General features: G+C 47.1%; 2 protein-coding genes across 3 annotated transcripts in view; one reads left to right on the top strand and one right to left on the bottom strand.

The window, feature by feature from the left end:
• Positions 1–3,514, top strand: part of RAVER2 (ribonucleoprotein, PTB binding 2) — a gene marked incomplete at its 5' end in the record, with an annotated part of 90,795 nt that extends 87,281 nt beyond the window's left edge. Inside the window, one exon of the mRNA XM_080801692.1 lies at positions 1,403–3,514. Within this exon, the coding sequence (XP_080657818.1) occupies positions 1,403–1,549 (147 nt within the window). The 3' untranslated portion in view covers positions 1,550–3,514. The remainder of the gene's footprint in view (positions 1–1,402) is intronic.
• Positions 3,515–3,518: 4 nt separating this feature from the next.
• The window catches only part of JAK1 (Janus kinase 1), a 222,090-nt gene continuing 207,453 nt past the window's right edge, over positions 3,519–18,155 (bottom strand). For both annotated transcript variants that reach the window (XM_080802621.1, XM_080802620.1), the window contains exons 13-25: positions 15,989–16,132; positions 15,123–15,210; positions 14,550–14,677; positions 13,818–13,953; positions 12,023–12,174; positions 10,956–11,106; positions 10,742–10,836; positions 9,569–9,761; positions 8,726–8,850; positions 8,202–8,374; positions 6,567–6,684; positions 5,754–5,864; positions 3,519–4,749 (exon numbers count right to left, since the gene is read on the bottom strand). In XM_080802621.1, the coding sequence (XP_080658747.1) occupies positions 4,654–4,749; positions 5,754–5,864; positions 6,567–6,684; positions 8,202–8,374; positions 8,726–8,850; positions 9,569–9,761; positions 10,742–10,836; positions 10,956–11,106; positions 12,023–12,174; positions 13,818–13,953; positions 14,550–14,677; positions 15,123–15,210; positions 15,989–16,132 (1,710 nt within the window). In that variant the 3' untranslated portion in view covers positions 3,519–4,653. The remainder of the gene's footprint in view (positions 4,750–5,753; positions 5,865–6,566; positions 6,685–8,201; positions 8,375–8,725; positions 8,851–9,568; positions 9,762–10,741; positions 10,837–10,955; positions 11,107–12,022; positions 12,175–13,817; positions 13,954–14,549; positions 14,678–15,122; positions 15,211–15,988; positions 16,133–18,155) is intronic.

The raw sequence follows: 18,155 nt of genomic DNA, 5'->3' as shown, positions 1-18,155 counted from the left end.
CTGTTGTAAACTGTTCCTAGTCACTAGAACCAAGCACTTCAGGGGTGTTCCCTGTGTGGACTTCATGTTCCCTCCTGTTGTGGCTGAGCTATGACAACTCTAAGTGCCCTGTGAGGCCTGGTTGCAGCCAGTAGTGGGGGCACTGGTAGCTAGGGTTTGCTTTCTGGACTGCTGGTTTAGAGGCCTAGCTGCAGCCACCATAGCCTCACTGGTGGGCAAGGTTGGCACTCAGCCCAGCTATCTGCGTAGTAATGAGCCACTGTGACTACTGCATGTGTGCTGGTGCAGAGGGTTTGCAGCCCTCCCCTGCCCAGGGCAGGTCCATCAAGGAATGACGTGGTGGGGCATACAGTGCTAGCTAGCAAGGCAGATTGAAGAGTGCTAGAACTGACTCCTGAAAGCCTCTGGCTATCTAGGCTGAGGAAAGGCAAGAAAAATGGAGCCAGCCAGCACTTTTATTTCCAGAAAAAAATGCTGCAGATCCCTGCCCCACTAACACATGCCCTAAAATTAGTCAATAAATCTCCATGTATGGCCCAGGTACTTTTTGAACCCTGTCTTTCACACTGCGTGTTGGGCCATTGTTTGGCTTGTTGGCTCTTTAAGGGTGGAGACTCAGTTTCTTACAGCTCTCCAGGTCTCCTGGAGGTAAGCCTTGCTGATTTTGAAAGCCAGACATATGGATACTCACCTTCCCAGTGCAGGGTTGGTGGTATTTGGTATGGGCTGTGATCCCCTTGCTCCGCTGTGCTTATGATGTCCCTCCTGTGCATGGGTAGTTGTGCTGGGGTTTGGTTCCATATTGCATTTCTGCTCCTTCCTTTTTCAGTATAGCCTTCTCTCTGCTATTAGCTGTGGAAGATCTGTCAGTCTTCAGGTCACCCTTCAGAAGTAGTTGCATAGATGTTGTTGCTGCCTCTGTGGGATGAAGTAAGCTCAAGATCTTCCTATTGCTACCATGTTTGTCTGAGCTCGGGAAAGTGTCTTGAATTCCCTGTGCACACCTGAGTTTCACCTGGGTCTGGAACTATTTGTGTTTTTACACCTACTTGTGTACTGCCACTTCTGTTACTAGACAGACCCACCATCTAATCTGATATGCAGTTCAACTTCTTACCCACTCACCTTTCTCAGAGGAATATGGTCATGTCACACAGGTATTCTGAATCAGTGGGGTTTAACTAGGTGGGGGCAGCGGAAGCAATACAATTGCTTTTTTTTTTTTAAAGTTCCACAAGTGATTTTGATATAAAAATCTTAATCTGTTTTAACTTTTTGATAGATTTGTTATTTATCCTATTTTGGTTTTAGGCCAAATCAGAAGAATTGCTTTTCTTATAAACATCGTTAGTGAATAAACCAACTTCTAATTTAGATATTAGCACTGTGCTTTTTCTCATAGGTATCCTCTTTGAGAAATGAAAAGCGAGGTTCATCATATCTCATCTCTGCCCCAGAAGGTGGTTCTGTGGAATTTGTTGACCAGCATTCTCAGGGCACAGGAGCATATTACATGGAAACCTACTTAAAAAAGAAGCGCGTATACTGAGTTAAGTTCTCTTCTTATAACCTCATAAGGTTTTTGCAGTATCTCTGCTGTTCATCGCTGCCTTAACTACATTCAGACTAGCCATATCCTTTAAATACGGGTTTCTAATTTCCCAGAAGGAACTGTATCGTGCAGCAAGCAGAATTGCCAAATAAAAAATAAGTAGCAATAAGATAAGACAATGGAGGACATTTTCCATTACAATTAGATGCATCTTAATTGGTATTAACTTATAGTCCATTGGAGAAAGTAACAATGTTCCAGTATTCCTTGTTTAGGACTGGGAATAATTTTGACACCATATATAAAAGTATGAAGCAATAAATGGGAAACGGTCTTGTTTCCCGAGCCTTAGAAGAATGAATTTCTTATATGCCAATGTGCATTTCAATCTACTTTCCCTAGAAGTAATCTCATTTATAGATTTTTAGACCTTTTCCTAGAACTACAAGAGTGCAAGTAAAAAATGCAGTGCTGGTAATGTTATAAAGATGCTCTACATGCAAACTAATTACCCCTACATCAGCCCTGCAATATAAAACCCAGAGTGATAGTGATGTCCAAGTTCTACACAACTACAGATGCTTTACTTTTAATGTTCTCTACCTACCATTTATACGTTTTGTGAAAAACGAGCTATTTTTGAAAAAAAAAAAAAAAAAGTAGCTTTGGTGAAATAATTTCAGGGGTTGGCAGACTACACCCTGGGGTCAAGTTCAGTCCTCCACCTGTTTTTATACTGTCTGCAAGCTAAGACTGAGGTTTACATTTTTAAATGAAGTAAAACAGATTTGAATTAAGTTCTATGAAATTCAAATTTCAGTGTCCATATATAAAATTTTACTGGAACACAAACACGCCCATTCATTTACATACTGTCTAGAGCTACTTGTGTGCTGTAGTGGCAGTGCTGAGTAGCTCTGACCAAGACCATATGGACCGCAAAGCCTAAAGTATTTATTGTCTGGGCCTTTATGGGGGAAAGTGTGCAGACCCCTGGTCTAATGGCACTAATTCCCTAATCCCTTAACTTCTGGAACAGACTTGTAAGTGGCAAGCAATGTAGGTTTCTATGTCTGATTTCATGGCATAAACCAATGATGATCTAATTGCTAGAACAAGGCCTATTTTGATCCTCAAATGCCCTACTTCCACAGTCAATACTGCTCTTTCTGGAGGAGCACTATGGAGTAACAAATATAATAATTTTGAGCTAGTGAGTTATACCTCATTTTCTGCTTTGTCTCTTATTCTTTTGTAGTGTTAGGCTGAAAAATTATCAGCTATTTAAGTCAATTTACTTTGGCAAGAATTGTGTTTATTGCATATAACTTTTGACATCATTTCCCGAAGACTTTGGTATTAAACACATGAGAAACCCTTTGCCACCTAGAAGTTTCCAGGTTTGTTCCTTGTGATCCTAGTCTTTTTGAAATCAGATCATTACATATCTTCTAATAAGGTACGCTATTCTAATTATCAAGTTTAAAATTGGTACATATGACTTTTAAAGAAATTGGTGTAATTTGTTTCATACATTAACTTCTACTTAAAAGTGACAGCTAGAAAGTTAATTACTAAGGATTGGCATCACTCAGTTATGACTCAGCAGATGCATAATGGTTTCTCCATGTTCTGCGCTTCTCCTTCTCATTTCCTATTGCATTAAGCATCTTCAGTGCTTAGTTACACCTCTCTGATAAAATTCACCATCTGCTGGTTGTATTAAGTCAGAGCTGCAAAATGAAAGCAGGAAAAGGGTGAAAGAACTAAGTACTTTGGATGATAGCCCATGTGGATCTGCCCTGTCACCGGATAGAACAGATAAGTACAAATCAAGTGGTGTTTGTATAAAGGACCACTACCAAACTCCCCACCCCCTGCAACATCTATACTGTTATTTTTCTATGTAAACAAACTGTTTGAATGCTTTGAAAGTGAAATCTTAATATTAAAAGGCATATGCATGTGAAGTCTCTAGTATATTTATTTGTATAAAGAGTAAACAAAGTGCATATAGAGTGGCCACAGGTTTGACACAGAGACCTTGGTGATGTCAGGTTATTGAATAGATTTAAATGGCAAGTTTATTGTTGCCATTGAATCAATCCAGAACGCTCTTTCAGGCTCAATAGGTGAAAAGTAATGGTATCAAACAAATGCTAGACAGCATTAACAAAAAGTTTTTCAGACTCTTGGTCAAGTTCTTAGGGTTCACATTGAATCAGAGATTAGACATTTTTGATTACCCAGCTACCTCCAAGCAAACTGAAAACTGTCTAGTAGCTGCTGAACTCTTGCAGATGGATGGTTAGGTGCGGAAACACGGACGGGTTGCACACAGCATCCAAAGCCAATGCTGCAACAGCTCGCCGCACAGTGGTCGAGTTAGCAAAGGACTGACAGGAGCATTTCTGAAAAGCACGTACACTAGCATCCGGGGTCTTGGAGTCCGTTCTGCCTAAAGGGCTCCTGGGTAGGAAAGCGCTGGCACAGGCCTGGTTCTCAAGAATCAACAGGCAGCAGAGTCTCTATTCCACCGCTGTCCCCGGCTCTGACCAGTTTTCTCAGACATCAATACGGCTGGTCACCCATGGGGATAGGAGCAAAGCCACTGAAGAAACAAAGTTTAAGTCCTACTGGTGACCGGAATACACTCAGCTTTGTATAGAAACAATAGTCTACTAACTGGTATCTAATATTTCAAGAACTCCTGGGCTAGCACTGTAGAGACCCTGAAATCTGAGGGCATGTCAGAGTACTAGCAACATCCGTCAACCTCTATCTGCCAGGAAAGCTGGGAACAAGGGCTTCTGTCCATTCCTCTCGTTTTCTGGTAAGCAACTGGGGCAGTACACTAGCCAAACAGAAAGGTGCTTTCCATTCTTTCCAAAAGGAGGAGTGGTTAAGTGCTTTCTATTGTTTCTATTGTTTCTGTTACAGGGGCCAAATTTCAAGAGGGAAGTACTTACACATAATAAGCACCACAGTGTGCCTTACATACCCAAATACAAATTTTTTTCCATTAAAAATTTTAACTGGCTTGGGTATTGGTTGGGGAAGGAGGACTTGATACACAGGAGTTTAAATGTTATTCATGCTTCTTATTTTAAAAGTGCTTCAAATCCTTCGATAAGGTTCTGAAAAGTTGTCCGATTGGATGGTTGGAACTCCCAGCATTTTCTCATAAGTTGATAAACCTGTAAGAAGAGGGGGAAAAAAAAAAACTTTTTGGAAATGGACTTTTCTTATTACTCAAAGTATTATTGATGAACGATCTATCTTGAGAAGCTCATGAATCTTTTTTTTTTAAGATTTTATTTAACAGACAGAGATCACAAGTAGGAAGAGAGGAAGGGAAGCAGGCTCCCCGCTGAGCAGAGAGCCCAACGCTGGGCTCGATCCCAGGACCCTGGGATCATGACCTGAGCCGAAGGCAGAGGCTTTAACCCACTGAGCCACCCAGGCGCCCCGAAGCTCATGAATCTTGAGAAGTTCATGAATCAACCTTCCAAAAAGTCCAGGTCATCACATCTCAGTGTAGACCCTAAATGTCCTCACTGGTTGTTCTCTGATGCATACAAACAAAGTCTAAGAGTTGGCCTTAAAGGCTCAAATCACTTTAGAATACAAAAAAAACGAATAAATGTCATAAATGCTACTGACGAACATGCAATTATAGCTGACCCGCGAACAACACGGATTCAACTGTGCACGTCCAATTATACACCATTTTTTCAATAAATATGATCTAGGGCTATAAATGTATTTTCTCTTACCAATTTTTTCTCTCATTATCAGTAAGGCTCCTGGTCAATAGCAGTCTTAAGTTTTGGGTAATCAAAAGTCACATGCAGATTTTCAACTGTGTAGGAAGTCAGCTCCCTTAATCCCATGTGAGTCAACTCTATATGAACGTGTCACATTTGGGCTATACTGGACTGTGTTCCTGTGATCCTTTAGGGTGCTCACTGAGGTGAGCCTACTTTTGGAGGGAATCCTTACTTTAAACAGAACTTGTGGCTGTCATCTGCCCCAAAGATGGTTTTTCAGATGTTTGATCTGAAATTCAGCTTCATAAAATTACTTTAAAAACGACTTTTTTACTTTTTCCCACCCCTCCACCCAAACCCTTGCTGGATAACTCAAGCCCTGAAAACATAACATAAATTGAGTTTGTTACTGTAAAATGGTCCCCAAATACCTCATCTGGACAGTGAAGTGGACAAGGCAAACGTTTTCCTTCTTTTAATGTATTCACAAGTCTTGTGACTGTCATCTGGCCATGAGTTGGGCCTATCATTTTCAGGAACAACTATGTAAAATCAAAACAAATATTTTAGTACATATTTATATCAACAGATTAAAGTAAGATTTCTAGAATTACCTGGAAATTAAGATAATAAAAAAGCTTTTCTCCTTAGTAATTATTTTTCCTAAAGATTTTATTAGAGGTGGGGAATAGCAGAGGGAGAGGGAGACTCCCTGTTGAGCAAGGAGCCTGATGCAGGGTTAGATCCCTGGACCCTGAGATCGTGACCTGAGCCAAAGGCAGATGCTTAACCCACTGAGCCACCCAGGCCTCCCTCTCCTTAGTAATTTGAAATGCAAGCCCAAAATCTTGATTAGCTCTCAGTGATTAGTCTGTAATCACGCTCTCAGACTTTACCAACCATTCCTTCCCCTGACTGAAGTCCCCTGTCTCAGTGAAAATGATCTCATTAATGAATACCTGAGGCTCAAATAAGGCCCTCCCCACTGCCCCCTTATCCTCCCAGGAAACTGTCCCTGGACTCCTCACACAGGTAAGATCCTTGAAAGTTAAGCAGCATTTTCTAGAACTTGAGCTTCTTGTGAAATGAGGACTTGAGAGGGCCACAAGTGTCAAGTGACAAACCATGTTAAATGGAAAAGTGATACTTTCCACTGCAACACCCTAACTGGATTCCATTTAAGAACAAAATTTACACATTTTCCATGGGTGCCAGGTGTGGATGAAGGGACAAAGAAGCCTTACCGCCATGGGGCTGTAATCTGAATCACAGTAAGTAAGCAACTCATGCAGAGTCACTCCAAACGACCAGACATCAGAGGCGATGTAAAATTTACACTGAATTAAACATTCGGGAGCATACCTGAAAGAAAGCAGACCATGAAACTACAGAGTAACTCCAAAAAATCACTCCTTCAACTTCTCTCAGTGTTGAACATACTAATCACACATTTGCTGAAGCACACATCTGACCCAAACCACCACCATCACAGGCTCGCCGTGGCACACATCCACTTTGAAGTAGTAGACAGTTTGTGCTCTCCGCTCCACAGAGCAGGTGCTGTCCATGTGGAGGAGGCAGAGGATGACACGCCCCAAGTGTTCTTGGCAAGTTCAAAATTAGTTAGCAGTGACCTCACCATGCAGCCTTCTTCCAAGGTCAGCTGTTTCAGTGGATGGCACCCAACTTCCCAAGCCAGAAAGGAAGGCACCCCCAATTTCCCAGATGCTTCTCAAACCCACTCCATTCTCTTAAGCCCCACTGTCACTGTCCTAACCACTGCCCTAGTTCACACCCTCACTGGCTCTGGCCTTGTCTGACTGGCTCCAGTCTTGCTCCCCTCCCAATCCCAGTGGTCTTTTTAAAGCAAAAGCTGCCATTCTTACACCTCCACTGATATATCCCAATGCTCAAAGCTGGAGTGCCAGCTCTGTGGCTCCACTTCCAGTGCTCCACCTTAGCAAGTCCCCGAGAGCGCCCACTTCGGGATCCAGCCCCACCGAGCTGATTCAGATGCAAGTCCCAGGATATTCACTGCTCTCATCTCACTCTTGCTAGTCACACATGCTTTCTTCTACCAACCTTACAAACCCCGTAGATCTTTTAAAGTCTTAACAGGACTTCCAGAAAACCAAGCCTGAACGCTTCTATGCTTTTACCCAATCCATTGGCCCAATCCATTTAATTCTAAACTCCGTCTGCTTGTTCTTCTGCAAGCAGATCTTTTGCACGGATCTTTTGCACCTGGCACAAAGTCTGGCCCTGATCCACATTCATGAGGGAACGAAGGCTTAGGCTCCTCCAGGCTTGTGTCCAAGGTGGGATACACCTCAGAGGTGCTCTTTTATTCTACAGGAGCCTTGGAGTAGAGGCCTAAAGAACTTCTCCCTTGGATGGCATTCCAGGCTGTAAGGGGTCACAGGGTGCACCTTCCTGACCAAGACACCCCGGTGATCCCTGAGCAGACAGCCAAGTTCCCTGTGGACTCTGCTCTGCTCTGCTCTGTCTGGGATCTCTCTGAATCTGTCAGCGCCTATTTCCTCAATTCGTTACTGCCACTTCCTCCTTCCTACCCTCCAGGCCTCTTGCGCAGGCATGTGACCCCTGCAACTACTAACGGTTTCAAGGACTGTGTCAGAGGAATGCCCTCTCCTGGGAAGCTGGCAATGCTCAGCCACCGGGCGGCTGGCATCCCCCACTCCTTGGAAGATGGTGTCGGATGAACTCAGGCATTTCTGTGTGGGATGCCTTCAGTGAAACAGCCTAACAGGTGTTTCTCAAAGGCACAGATCAATCAATTCCAAATGTGGGAAGTTGTTTCTAACCCTGACTGGGGCAGGAGGACCGAGAGACATGAACATAACATTAGATTGAGTTACCAAAACACGGGGCTGTCCCGATCATCCTTGACGGTGTAGTACTCTTTGTCAGTTTCGATTGCTTTGGTCAAACCAAAGTCTCCAATTTTCACTTGGTGCTCACTCTCAACGAGGACGTTTCTTGCTGCCAAGTCCCGGTGAACGTACTGCCGAGAACCCAAATAGTCCATCCCCTGAGGGAGAGAGGTGGAGGGAGAGTGCATTTGCTAAAGGTTGGTTCAGGTTCTGTTTTGTATCCATCACTGCTTCCCGAAAAAGCACCAACGTCATTTCATTTACCTGTCACTTCATTGTTGTTTTTAATGCAAAAATAGTATTTCAAAGAAATACACATTAAGTCAGTCATATTAACAAATCAGTTTTCTAAGTACCAGCTAATTTTCATCCAAATCATGCAGCACAAAATGAAGCCAGGTACAATTACTGGAAAGCTTCCCACTTGTAGACTAATTGCAACCCAAGTACCCAGGACAGAGTGCCTGATTTTTTAATCTTTTAACGTTTTTTTGGTTTTGTTTTTTTACCTTACAAATCTGAACGGCGTATTTTAATTGCTGTTTGAGGTTAATTTTGTTCTTATTCTTTGGAAGATATTCCTTAAGGCTTCCTGAAGGCAGAAATTCCATGATGAGCTTAATACCATTTCCTCCTGTTTAGAAAAAAACACCCATCAGCACAAGGTCACCAGATGAAGGAACTGTGGGAGAGTAGAGGGTGCAGGATCTGGAGAGGCAGGCCCTACGCTGATTTCAGTGTCACCCCTGAATCACTACTGAAACCCTTAAGCTCCAAAACCTTGGGATCCTCAGCAACGAATGGAGACACACAGCTCCTGTACACACACAGCCCAGTTGTCAGCACCCACTGAGCTCACAGTGCTCTGCAAACCACTGCAGATGACTGGTTTTTTAAAAATTATGAGCCACATCATTTCATTACCCATTTTAGGCACAATATGCATTATATTGGCTTGTAAAAAAAGAAATGCTATTTAGTCAATACTGCTTGCCACCTAGACAATGAAAGATCCCACTAGGGCTGCATCAGAATAGGAAAAGTAGACAGCGAGTGTCCGCTTCACAGGGCCTGAGTGCGAATACCAGGATGAGTGAAGTCCAACCTCCAATACTGGAGGGAGAACACTAGGGGCATCCCTGGCGGCGGGGGCAGCTGGGAGGCTTCCCTGGCAGCTCCACACAGAGGGACAGGACCGTGCGTACGACAGCACAGCCCCAGAACTCCTGTGAACCACCAGCAAGCATGTCCAGGTGGCCCAGATCAGGCTGAGGGCACTGCCTGCTCACACTGGCTTTTAAATTCCAGATAGTCCCTTCATCTTCAAACCAGCCCCACTGCGCCCAACATACCATCTTCCGTACAGATGCCTTTGTACTTCACAATGTTCTCGTGATAGAGGTTCCTTAGGATTTCAATTTCCTTCTTCAGATCAGCTATGTGGTTGCCTCCACTCTCGGGCTTCAGGGATTTCACTGCCACCTGCTCCCCAGTATTGTCCCCCTCAGGGTCGTACCTGCAGAGCTCAACCTTCCCAAAGTGGCCCTAGAAGGAAAGATCCATGTGCCTGATGAGCCCCATGCGGAGCCAGCAGCAACACGTACATGATGCCTGCTCCTTGTGCTGCTCCCAGGAAGGTCAAGGGTGAGCAGCACAGCCCAACTTTATGGGCGACAAGCTCCTACCTGGCCCCTTCCTCCCGTGGCCTCACAGGCCATCCTCTCCATGACTGGACTAAAACAAGGAGGTATCAGGGGACTGAGGAACTGACACATCGATCCCAGTTTCTATGGAAATGTAACCCAAAAGGAAATCAAAGTGGTTTCTGGCCCTGCAGGAAGCATGTTTACAAGACATGGGCTCAAATGCCGACAAGCCACTAGACAGTGATGTGGGCCCAGTCACCCCATCCTCTGAGCTGGCTCTGGAGTGGCTCCATGCACACAGCAGCAGCAGCCTCGTAGGGACAGTGTGAGGAACGAGGACGCTGTGCCTGTAAAGCGTCAGCACACAGGAGGCACCCAGCGTGGGCTACAGCCCATGTTCACTTAACCGACTACAGAAAATCGGGACAAAGACACAAACTGCAGTAGCTTTTCTGGCCCCACTAGTTGTTCAGAAACTCCCATTCAAGGTCCAGGGAAAAGATGACACTCTATCTGGCCTGTGTAGTAATGAATCCGCCATTTAAGCAGCCTGGCCAAATACACAGTCCCAGACAGGGATTTTTCTGTTTCAACCCCATCTTGACGTATTCCCCCAGCTCTCTCCCTTCCCATTCTCTTCATTCCTCAGGGAAGAATCAAGTCTGGAGGGAGCAGACCAACATCCTGTGTGCACATCCAGCCCCCCAGACAGGCAGGCGTATGTGTGCCTGTCAAATGGAGAATTGCTTGGATTCAACCGGCCCCAAGGAAATGCATAAACCTCTCATAAACCTTGGCCCCAAACAAGAGAAAATGGAGAGCGGCTTTGGACGCACAGAGAGGTGACAGGGTCAGTGGGGGCACTCCAGCCTAACTTGCCTCTCCCAAGTCACGGATCCTCTTCAAGAACCGCTTTTCAAAATGTGTGGGATCTACTTCAGTTGCCGGCTTTCTTTCAGAAACAATGTCTGGATCTAACAGAGGAGAAAAGAAACCACATTACAAAGGAGTGACCAGCATTCACGGGCCCCTCGTTATTCACCCGCTCCTGTGGGCACTGGCTGTTCTCAGGTACGGAGCACAACTGTCTTACTCTGCTCTTCTAGTTTGTTGATGTCTCTCATGATGGCTCGGAAGAAGGGTCTCTGGTTGGGGTCATAGTTCATGCAGCGTGTCATGAGGTCAGCCAGCTCCTTACAAGATGGCGTCACTGGCCGGCACCGGCTTTCATAGAATCTCTCTTTCTGTAAAGAAGAAAACCACATGGAAGAAACCAAAGGAACCAGTCACTAACCTTCTAGCCCCAGTTACCGTCCCTAATTTAATTCCCAACTGCTATACTTCAAGGTGGATTTCATAAACATGTGTGTTACTGCTGCCTCACTGCTGCCTCACTGCTGCCTGGGGAAATTTTAGTCCCCCCACAGAAACCCACAAGGAAGATGGGCAGGATACCCCAGCCCAGAACAAGCTGTGTTCCCGGGAAGTCATTCAACCTTCCTGAAATACAACTTGGCCATATGTGTAACAACCTTTGGATTCTTCAAATCCTTTGACTCATTAATTCCAACTATCGAATGACTCAGAAGTCAGTCAGATACAAACAAAGATTAATGTTCAAAGATATCCCCTGCAGAATGAGACAGAACATTACAAATTTAAAAACAACCCAAATGCCAAATATAAAATTAGTTAAGTAAATTTGAACTTACTGAGACAACTCTTACATTAAATTTATAAAATTTTAAGACATATTTAACTGCCTAGAAAAGAACTCACAATATTAAGAAGTACAGCCTATATACCTATATCTACCGTAAAGAAACTCAACAAGTATCCCTGTTATTTTTGATGACTAGCGGGCATTTAAAATCGGAGCCAAGTAATATTATAATGTTCTACCAGCACATATTGTGTGCCTGGCACTCTACATGCATTATTAATCTTCACAACAGCCCCGCCCAAGAAATAGGTGTTATTTATCCCCATTTTACAGATGATGAAACTGAGGCTCAGGGCAGTTTAGTGACACTTTCGAGGTCACACACCTAGTAAGCCTGTGGAGGGGCTTCAAACAGACATCCACCTCCTCCCACAACATGAGGCTTCCCGACGGCTCAGGAGACCGGTTGGCTCGTACCCTGGACAGCAACTGCTCACCTCGATCAGGGTCTTATCTTTCAGAGGGATCTCGCCATTGTAGCAGATTTCCCAGAGTGTGGTTCCAAAGCTCCATTTGTCAGCAGCCACACTCAGGTTCTTGGAGTCTTCAACACACTCGGGAGCAATCCACGGGATTCGTTCTATGCACTCTGGAAAAAGATGGGAGATGTTTCCAGATCAGTTTCTGGAATCGCCTGGGGAGTAAATCACGGTCATTGCAGCAGGAACCATGAACTAAGGAAGCAACTATTCTAAGCAGTGTTTCCAAACACGGTCCGTGGCTACGCTGGTCCCTGGGGAGCTGGACAAGGTGCCGTCTTCCGGCCCCTCACCCTTAGCATTTCAGATTCATCAGTCTTTGTCAGGGCTGGCAGGTGTGTCTGTTTATCACACGCCCCTGGGAGGGTCATGCAGGGCCAGTCTTCTGAAGCTCTGGCCTCAGAGCAAAGCACCCAGGGTAGACACCAACACCCTGGGGAAGGAGAACCAACGCTTGAGAAAGGAAAGACAGGAAGAGAGGCACATACACCCAGGCCAGGCCTGGGCTAACCTTACGCACTCTGCACAATCCACATGCAGTGCTGTGCTTGCTTTCTGTGGGAAAGGCAAGGGAAGAAGACTGACGTGAGGTTCTCCTACATCGCTTGCCCCTGGCTACTTTGCAGCCCTGTTCGGGCTTCCGGCCAAGACCAACGATGGGAACAGACACCCCTGCTGCATCCAGAGAAATGTCCCTTAACAAATACTGCAGTGCCCTGGCTCCTGCTGCAAAGAGAGGCAGGCAGGCCATTCCTGAGTGGGGCATTCCTGGTCAAGCCCACCTCACTGACCTACAGGGCCCGCAGAAACCCCAGTGCCTCCCTGAGTCACGCTCCAGCCCCAGCTAGATGACATCCCTTTCTCTCTGAATGCCCCCAGCATTCAAATGGCATCTCTTGTGGGGTACCCAGGCTTCTCCCTTTGCTTTGTGGTCTCCTGGGTCTGTGTCTCAGACGCTTGCTGAGGACAGGAGCCTTGACAGATTCAGGGCTGAATCTGCACAGACTGTGGGAAGTTGGATAGGTGATAAGCATGACACAGGCATGAAAGGAGGCTTTCCATTCCCCTTCTAAGGAATGGATATTTTAGGTCTTATTTGTAACGCTTGTTTTCATCCTGGTTCCCTTCCAAATGTGGCCCGTTCTTTGAATTACAGAGCAAAACTCTAAGCTCCAGGCAGTGTGCTTGATGCTGGAAACTGCCGGCCAGCAGAGGTCAGGGCCCCAGGCCCAGGGGCTCGCTGATATCCTGGATATGACCTCCTAGCACAACTGTGCAGCGCTGTTTTCGGGGTCTCAGCTCCCAGGCCTGCATCTTCCTGTGGAGCACCATAGCTCACGATAACCTCAAAGCACACAGGACCCCAGCAATCACCCGGGTGCCTCCCCAAATGGCTCACCAACTCCAGTTGAGCACCAAGGAGACCCAGCTCCTCCTGCTATCCTCTGACCGTCCCTAGGCCCAGCAGCCTCCTTCTGTGCTACCCCAGCACCCAGAGCAAAGATATGCCTTGGCTGAGCTGTGTTTCTCCCTCTGCTCGGTTAGCTCCCCGATGGCAGGGACCAGCCCTCCCTCAGCTCCACATATCCCCCGGCCCCTAGGGCACAGTAGCAGCACAAAGCCTGTCCACTAAAGTGTCCTTCTCAAAAGGAAACACACCTGAGCACCAGCTCCCTTCTCCCTGCTGGTATGACCCGAGTGGCAAGATGGAGGGCAGGGATGAGAAATAGGGTGGGCGGGAAGGAAGACACACCTTGCCTGGACAGCACGGTGATGGGGATGCCAGGGTCACTGAGCTTGATGAACGGGCCACACTCGCTGTCAATGCCCTCACGGGCCAGGAGAAGGTTTTTCGTGCACACATTTCCGTGGACCAGGTCTTTATCCTCCTACAGAGGGAAAAGGGTGAAATCAGCCCGGCTGCCCATGGGGCAGCCTCTCCTCCTTCCCTCACTCCCTGTTTCCAAGCCTGGCTCCTCGCATCATCTCTCCATATTTTCCAGGGAGAGCCAGGCCCAGGCAGCGTCACTCTCCCCCAGTTATCTCTGTGTGACTTGGGCACATTATATCACGGCCTTCTGCCCCAGTTCTCTCACCAGCAAACTGGGGATAATGGTGGAGCAGGCCTCCTAGGGCTTGTGAGAATGAACCTGTATAACACCTGAAGAGCTGAGTCGTGGGAAGCGCTACTGATCCAAGCACTTTCACTCACTCATTCGACAAGTATTGTGCTATTTCCACTCTTACCTACGTTGCATTCCCGAGGTCAGTTCCCTGATGTGGTAAAACTTCCCTCAAAACAGGATTCATACACAAGCACACAAACAGCCCCAAATGACCATTTTCAGCAAGCCCCAGACACACCTGTGTTCAACCACAGAGCCCAGGCCCTTGGAGCCCGCCTGGCTAGACCACCTTCCTGCCACCCCCTACAGGGTATTCTGGTTCCTGGTGGAGCCCATCATGGACCTCAGAACATACTTACCAAGTAACTCAGGGCGCTGGCTAGCTGTTTGGCAACTTTGAACTTCCATGGTGTGGTGAGGACATCGCTTTTCCGGTGCATGAAGAGATCCAGGGGCCCCCCTTCCACAAACTCCTCCACCATGATATCTACAAGCACAAGAGTAGCCACATCTGGAACCTTCTGTACATCTGGGACAGTATTTTCCCTCATCCTCTGAGGAGAGCTCACTTTAGTGGCTGGTACTCGGCTTGGGAGGATGGCAACGCCTTGTGAGGTGCAAAGCCCAGAGTGCTTCCCCCCGGCCGAGCGCCTTCCGCTCTCCCCATTTGCTCACCCCACTCTCCCGGGTCCAGAACAGCGTGCAGCCAGAGCTGGGAACAAGTAACATCCAAGCAATAAGCGAAAAACAAACAGGACTTCATTCTATGCCCACTATTGAGCACGAGACCTGCTCAGTACCTCAAGTTCCTCGACTGCAAGAAAAGGCAAGAAGCCCAAGCCACATGAAGGCAGCATCGTCCCCGAATCGTCATCACCACACCCACTTGTCCCAGCCAGGCCAAGCTCCCCTCCCAAAGCGAATACACTTACTCTCCACATCTCGGACACAGACACCATAGAGGTACACGATGTGTTTGTGGGAGACCTGCCTCATCATGCTGGCTGCTTCAAAGAAGGCCTGTGGGAGAAGACCACAAGAGAATGTCAAAGGTCAGACTCCACAGCTCTGGTGCCAAAGGAGCGCCACTGAGAAGAAAGTCGGGGGGACCCAGGAACACTCACCACTGTCGTCATCCCAGGTCCTGAAACTGTTCCCCTGGCCTTGACAGCCCAGGGGCATTGCCAAGCCTTTACCTAGGGCCCAGTCTGGCTGGGATATGGAATCTATTTAGAAAACCTAACAGGATATAGAGCCAGGCTGGTGGTAGAAGCTGGGTGACAATTTCCCCACTGGATACTCATATCGACCACCTTCTCTTCCTTTTAACTTTGGGAAATAACAACATTTGGAACTGCAGTAGAATAAGTGAAAAACCAGATCTCTGTTGAGACTTGGCTTCATCACTCTCTAATAGTGTGTGGGATCTTGGATAAGTCCTTTTACTCCCCGGGCTTTAATTTTCTAGACCGCATAGTGATAGCCCTGGACTACATTAGGGACTTCGAGAAGATTCAGCTAGAGTCCTGGGGCTCCACAGAATCACCACAAGGACCTCTATGGGGCGAGAGTGAGAGGGGGACAGGCTGCTCAATGCACTTCACCTTCAATCCTCCCTCACTTACTTTACATGCCTGCTTCATCTAAGACTATATTTGATTAAAGGAATTCAGACTAAATGACAAGTTTGACAACCACGAGACCAAAACAAAGGCAAAGGTTCTTCCTTGCTCACTGTGCTCCACTGGCTCCAGAACTGGGGGTAGAGAGGGGACAGGGTTCTGAGGAAGACACTTGCCAGAGAAATGTCCCTGTGGCTGGGGTCTAAGACTTTGAGGATCACTTTTATTCTCTTCTCTTCGGAAGTTCCTTCGTCATCCTTGTAATCCACCAGGGTGCCGGAGTAGATGTGTGTCCGTGTGCCTCTCCCGAGATGCTCACCCTGGAGGAGGAAGCAGGAGGTTGTGGTGACTTCGCTCTAGGGCTCAGTGACACCCGAGTCTGGCACTAAGGCCTTCATGGGAACCAACCACACCAGAAGAGGCAGAAACGGTGGGGCAAGGACGAAAGAGCCTGCACAGCCACAGCCTCTCGGGGCCTCATCTAGTCAGGCCTCCAAAAGACACATAAAGCTACTTAGCCAAATGCAAATGGGACCTTTCCTGGGCCCCAGGAGACAGTTAATTCCCAAATGGTTCCTTGCCTTCTACCTTCTGAAAAAGCTGTGGCTAAACCGTAATCCTGACCAATCACAGAACTTCCAGCAGCCCACCCGGGGTGTCTGAAGTGATGCAGAGAGGACCCCACGGGGCTCTACTACAGGTTGGGGCACAAAGAGAGAGGCTTGTTAGTGGTGGTTCGACTGCTCGCTGGCCATCTAACTCAGAAATGTACTTTCTGTAAAAAGGGGTAACCATGGCACCCACTTCCCAGGACTGTTCTAGAACCAAGTGAAGAGGTAGGAGTAAAGGCTCCTCGGTGCAGAGCCCGGCACATCGTGGGTAGAAACCATCTGCTGGGCTGATGTGTTCTGTTTGCTTGCCCTCCAGACCAGGGACTCGCTCATCTTCCATCCATCCATCTATCCAGCGCGTGTGTATATACGTGACTGCATGCTGAGCTTTCAAATCTGTGGCATGTTTATATGTGGGTCTGCCGGAGCGACCCCACGGTGGGGAACGGGTGTGAAGACTGAGGCAGACACCAGAAGGGCGGGCCCTCAGTATCCTCACATACGAAAGGGGATAACACCACCAAATAAGTGGTATGAGTCCTAAATGAAATCATCTCACATAATCATCTGTCTCTAAGGGCCCTTCCAGTTCAAGCTTTAATAATTCTGATTTAAACATTCTTAATATTGGGAAATCCAAATGCAATTCATTAAACTCAGGCATTCTCAAGCCACTAAGGTTAATCTCATGAAATCTGTAAGTTGAGGTGCTATCATCCTATTAGCCCAGGACCTCCTCCGTAAATGCAGAAAATGGATTCTCTTGGAATCAGCCCTGCCCCCTACAGGAACGTATACAATTGTTAATCGGGTATATTAATTTGCACAAATGCCACCATTTGTCATCTGTCACAGCCGAGTGGCGATGCATCTGCCCCGTCTCCCACATCCTGGCAAAGTCCTGCGACTATTCATTAAAGCCGCAGCTGTCACGAAGCGATTCATCAAGGTTATGGGAAGTTGTGTTCCCAGAACATCCCGTAAAAGCCATATGCTTTCAGAATAATTACTCTTCCCCAGAAGGGCTGCTTATTCCAGTGGCCAAGTAAGGGCAGCAGGCTTCCACAGCAACCCACAGAAGCCCGGGCACATTCTCCATCAGCCTCCTTCTGAGCCACTCCCTCTGCCTTCGCCAGGCACCTACCATGCATCCCCCAGAACTCTGCTTCGATGCCTTTTCCCCAAGAAGCCATCTCTGTCCTCCCAAGGCGAGGCAGCATGGTCCTCTCGGATAGTCCCACATCCTGCTCTATTTCCCTACTTAGGACTTAGGTGTCAGTAATGGGATTATCTACTGAAGAGGCAAGAGCCAGCTCCCCCTCCAGGCCGTGGGCCCTCCAAGGGTGGCAACCACAACTGGCATGTGCAAGGGCTCAGTCACTGTGGGCTTGGCAAGCGCTGGGGGCACAGCAGATGGTTGGGACCTGCCCAGGGGCTGGCTTGAGGTCAAGGAAAGAAGGAAGGGCCCAAGAACAGTGCCAAGTTTAGGCAGAAAAAAGCCCAAGGTACTGCTGCCCTGGTGATTTTTAATCTCTGGCCACAGCTCTGACCCTATGAGAGGGACAGAAAACAATAAAAACTGGCCTTCAGTGAAGAATGTACCCAAAGGGAAGTGGGAGGCACGGTTGGAGCGGTGGGCTTCTACTTCCTGAAAACCCTACTCAACAATTTTAGGGATTAACTTAAAAAAGTAAACTAGGAAACCAACCTGATGCCAGGTACCTTCCACCAC

The sequence above is a fragment of the Martes martes genome, assembly GCF_963455335.1.
Source record: "Martes martes genome assembly, chromosome: 4".
Classification (NCBI taxonomy): Eukaryota; Metazoa; Chordata; class Mammalia; order Carnivora; family Mustelidae; genus Martes; species Martes martes.
Note: the sequence above shows the minus strand (reverse complement) of the source record. Positions and strands in the feature narration are given on the sequence as shown.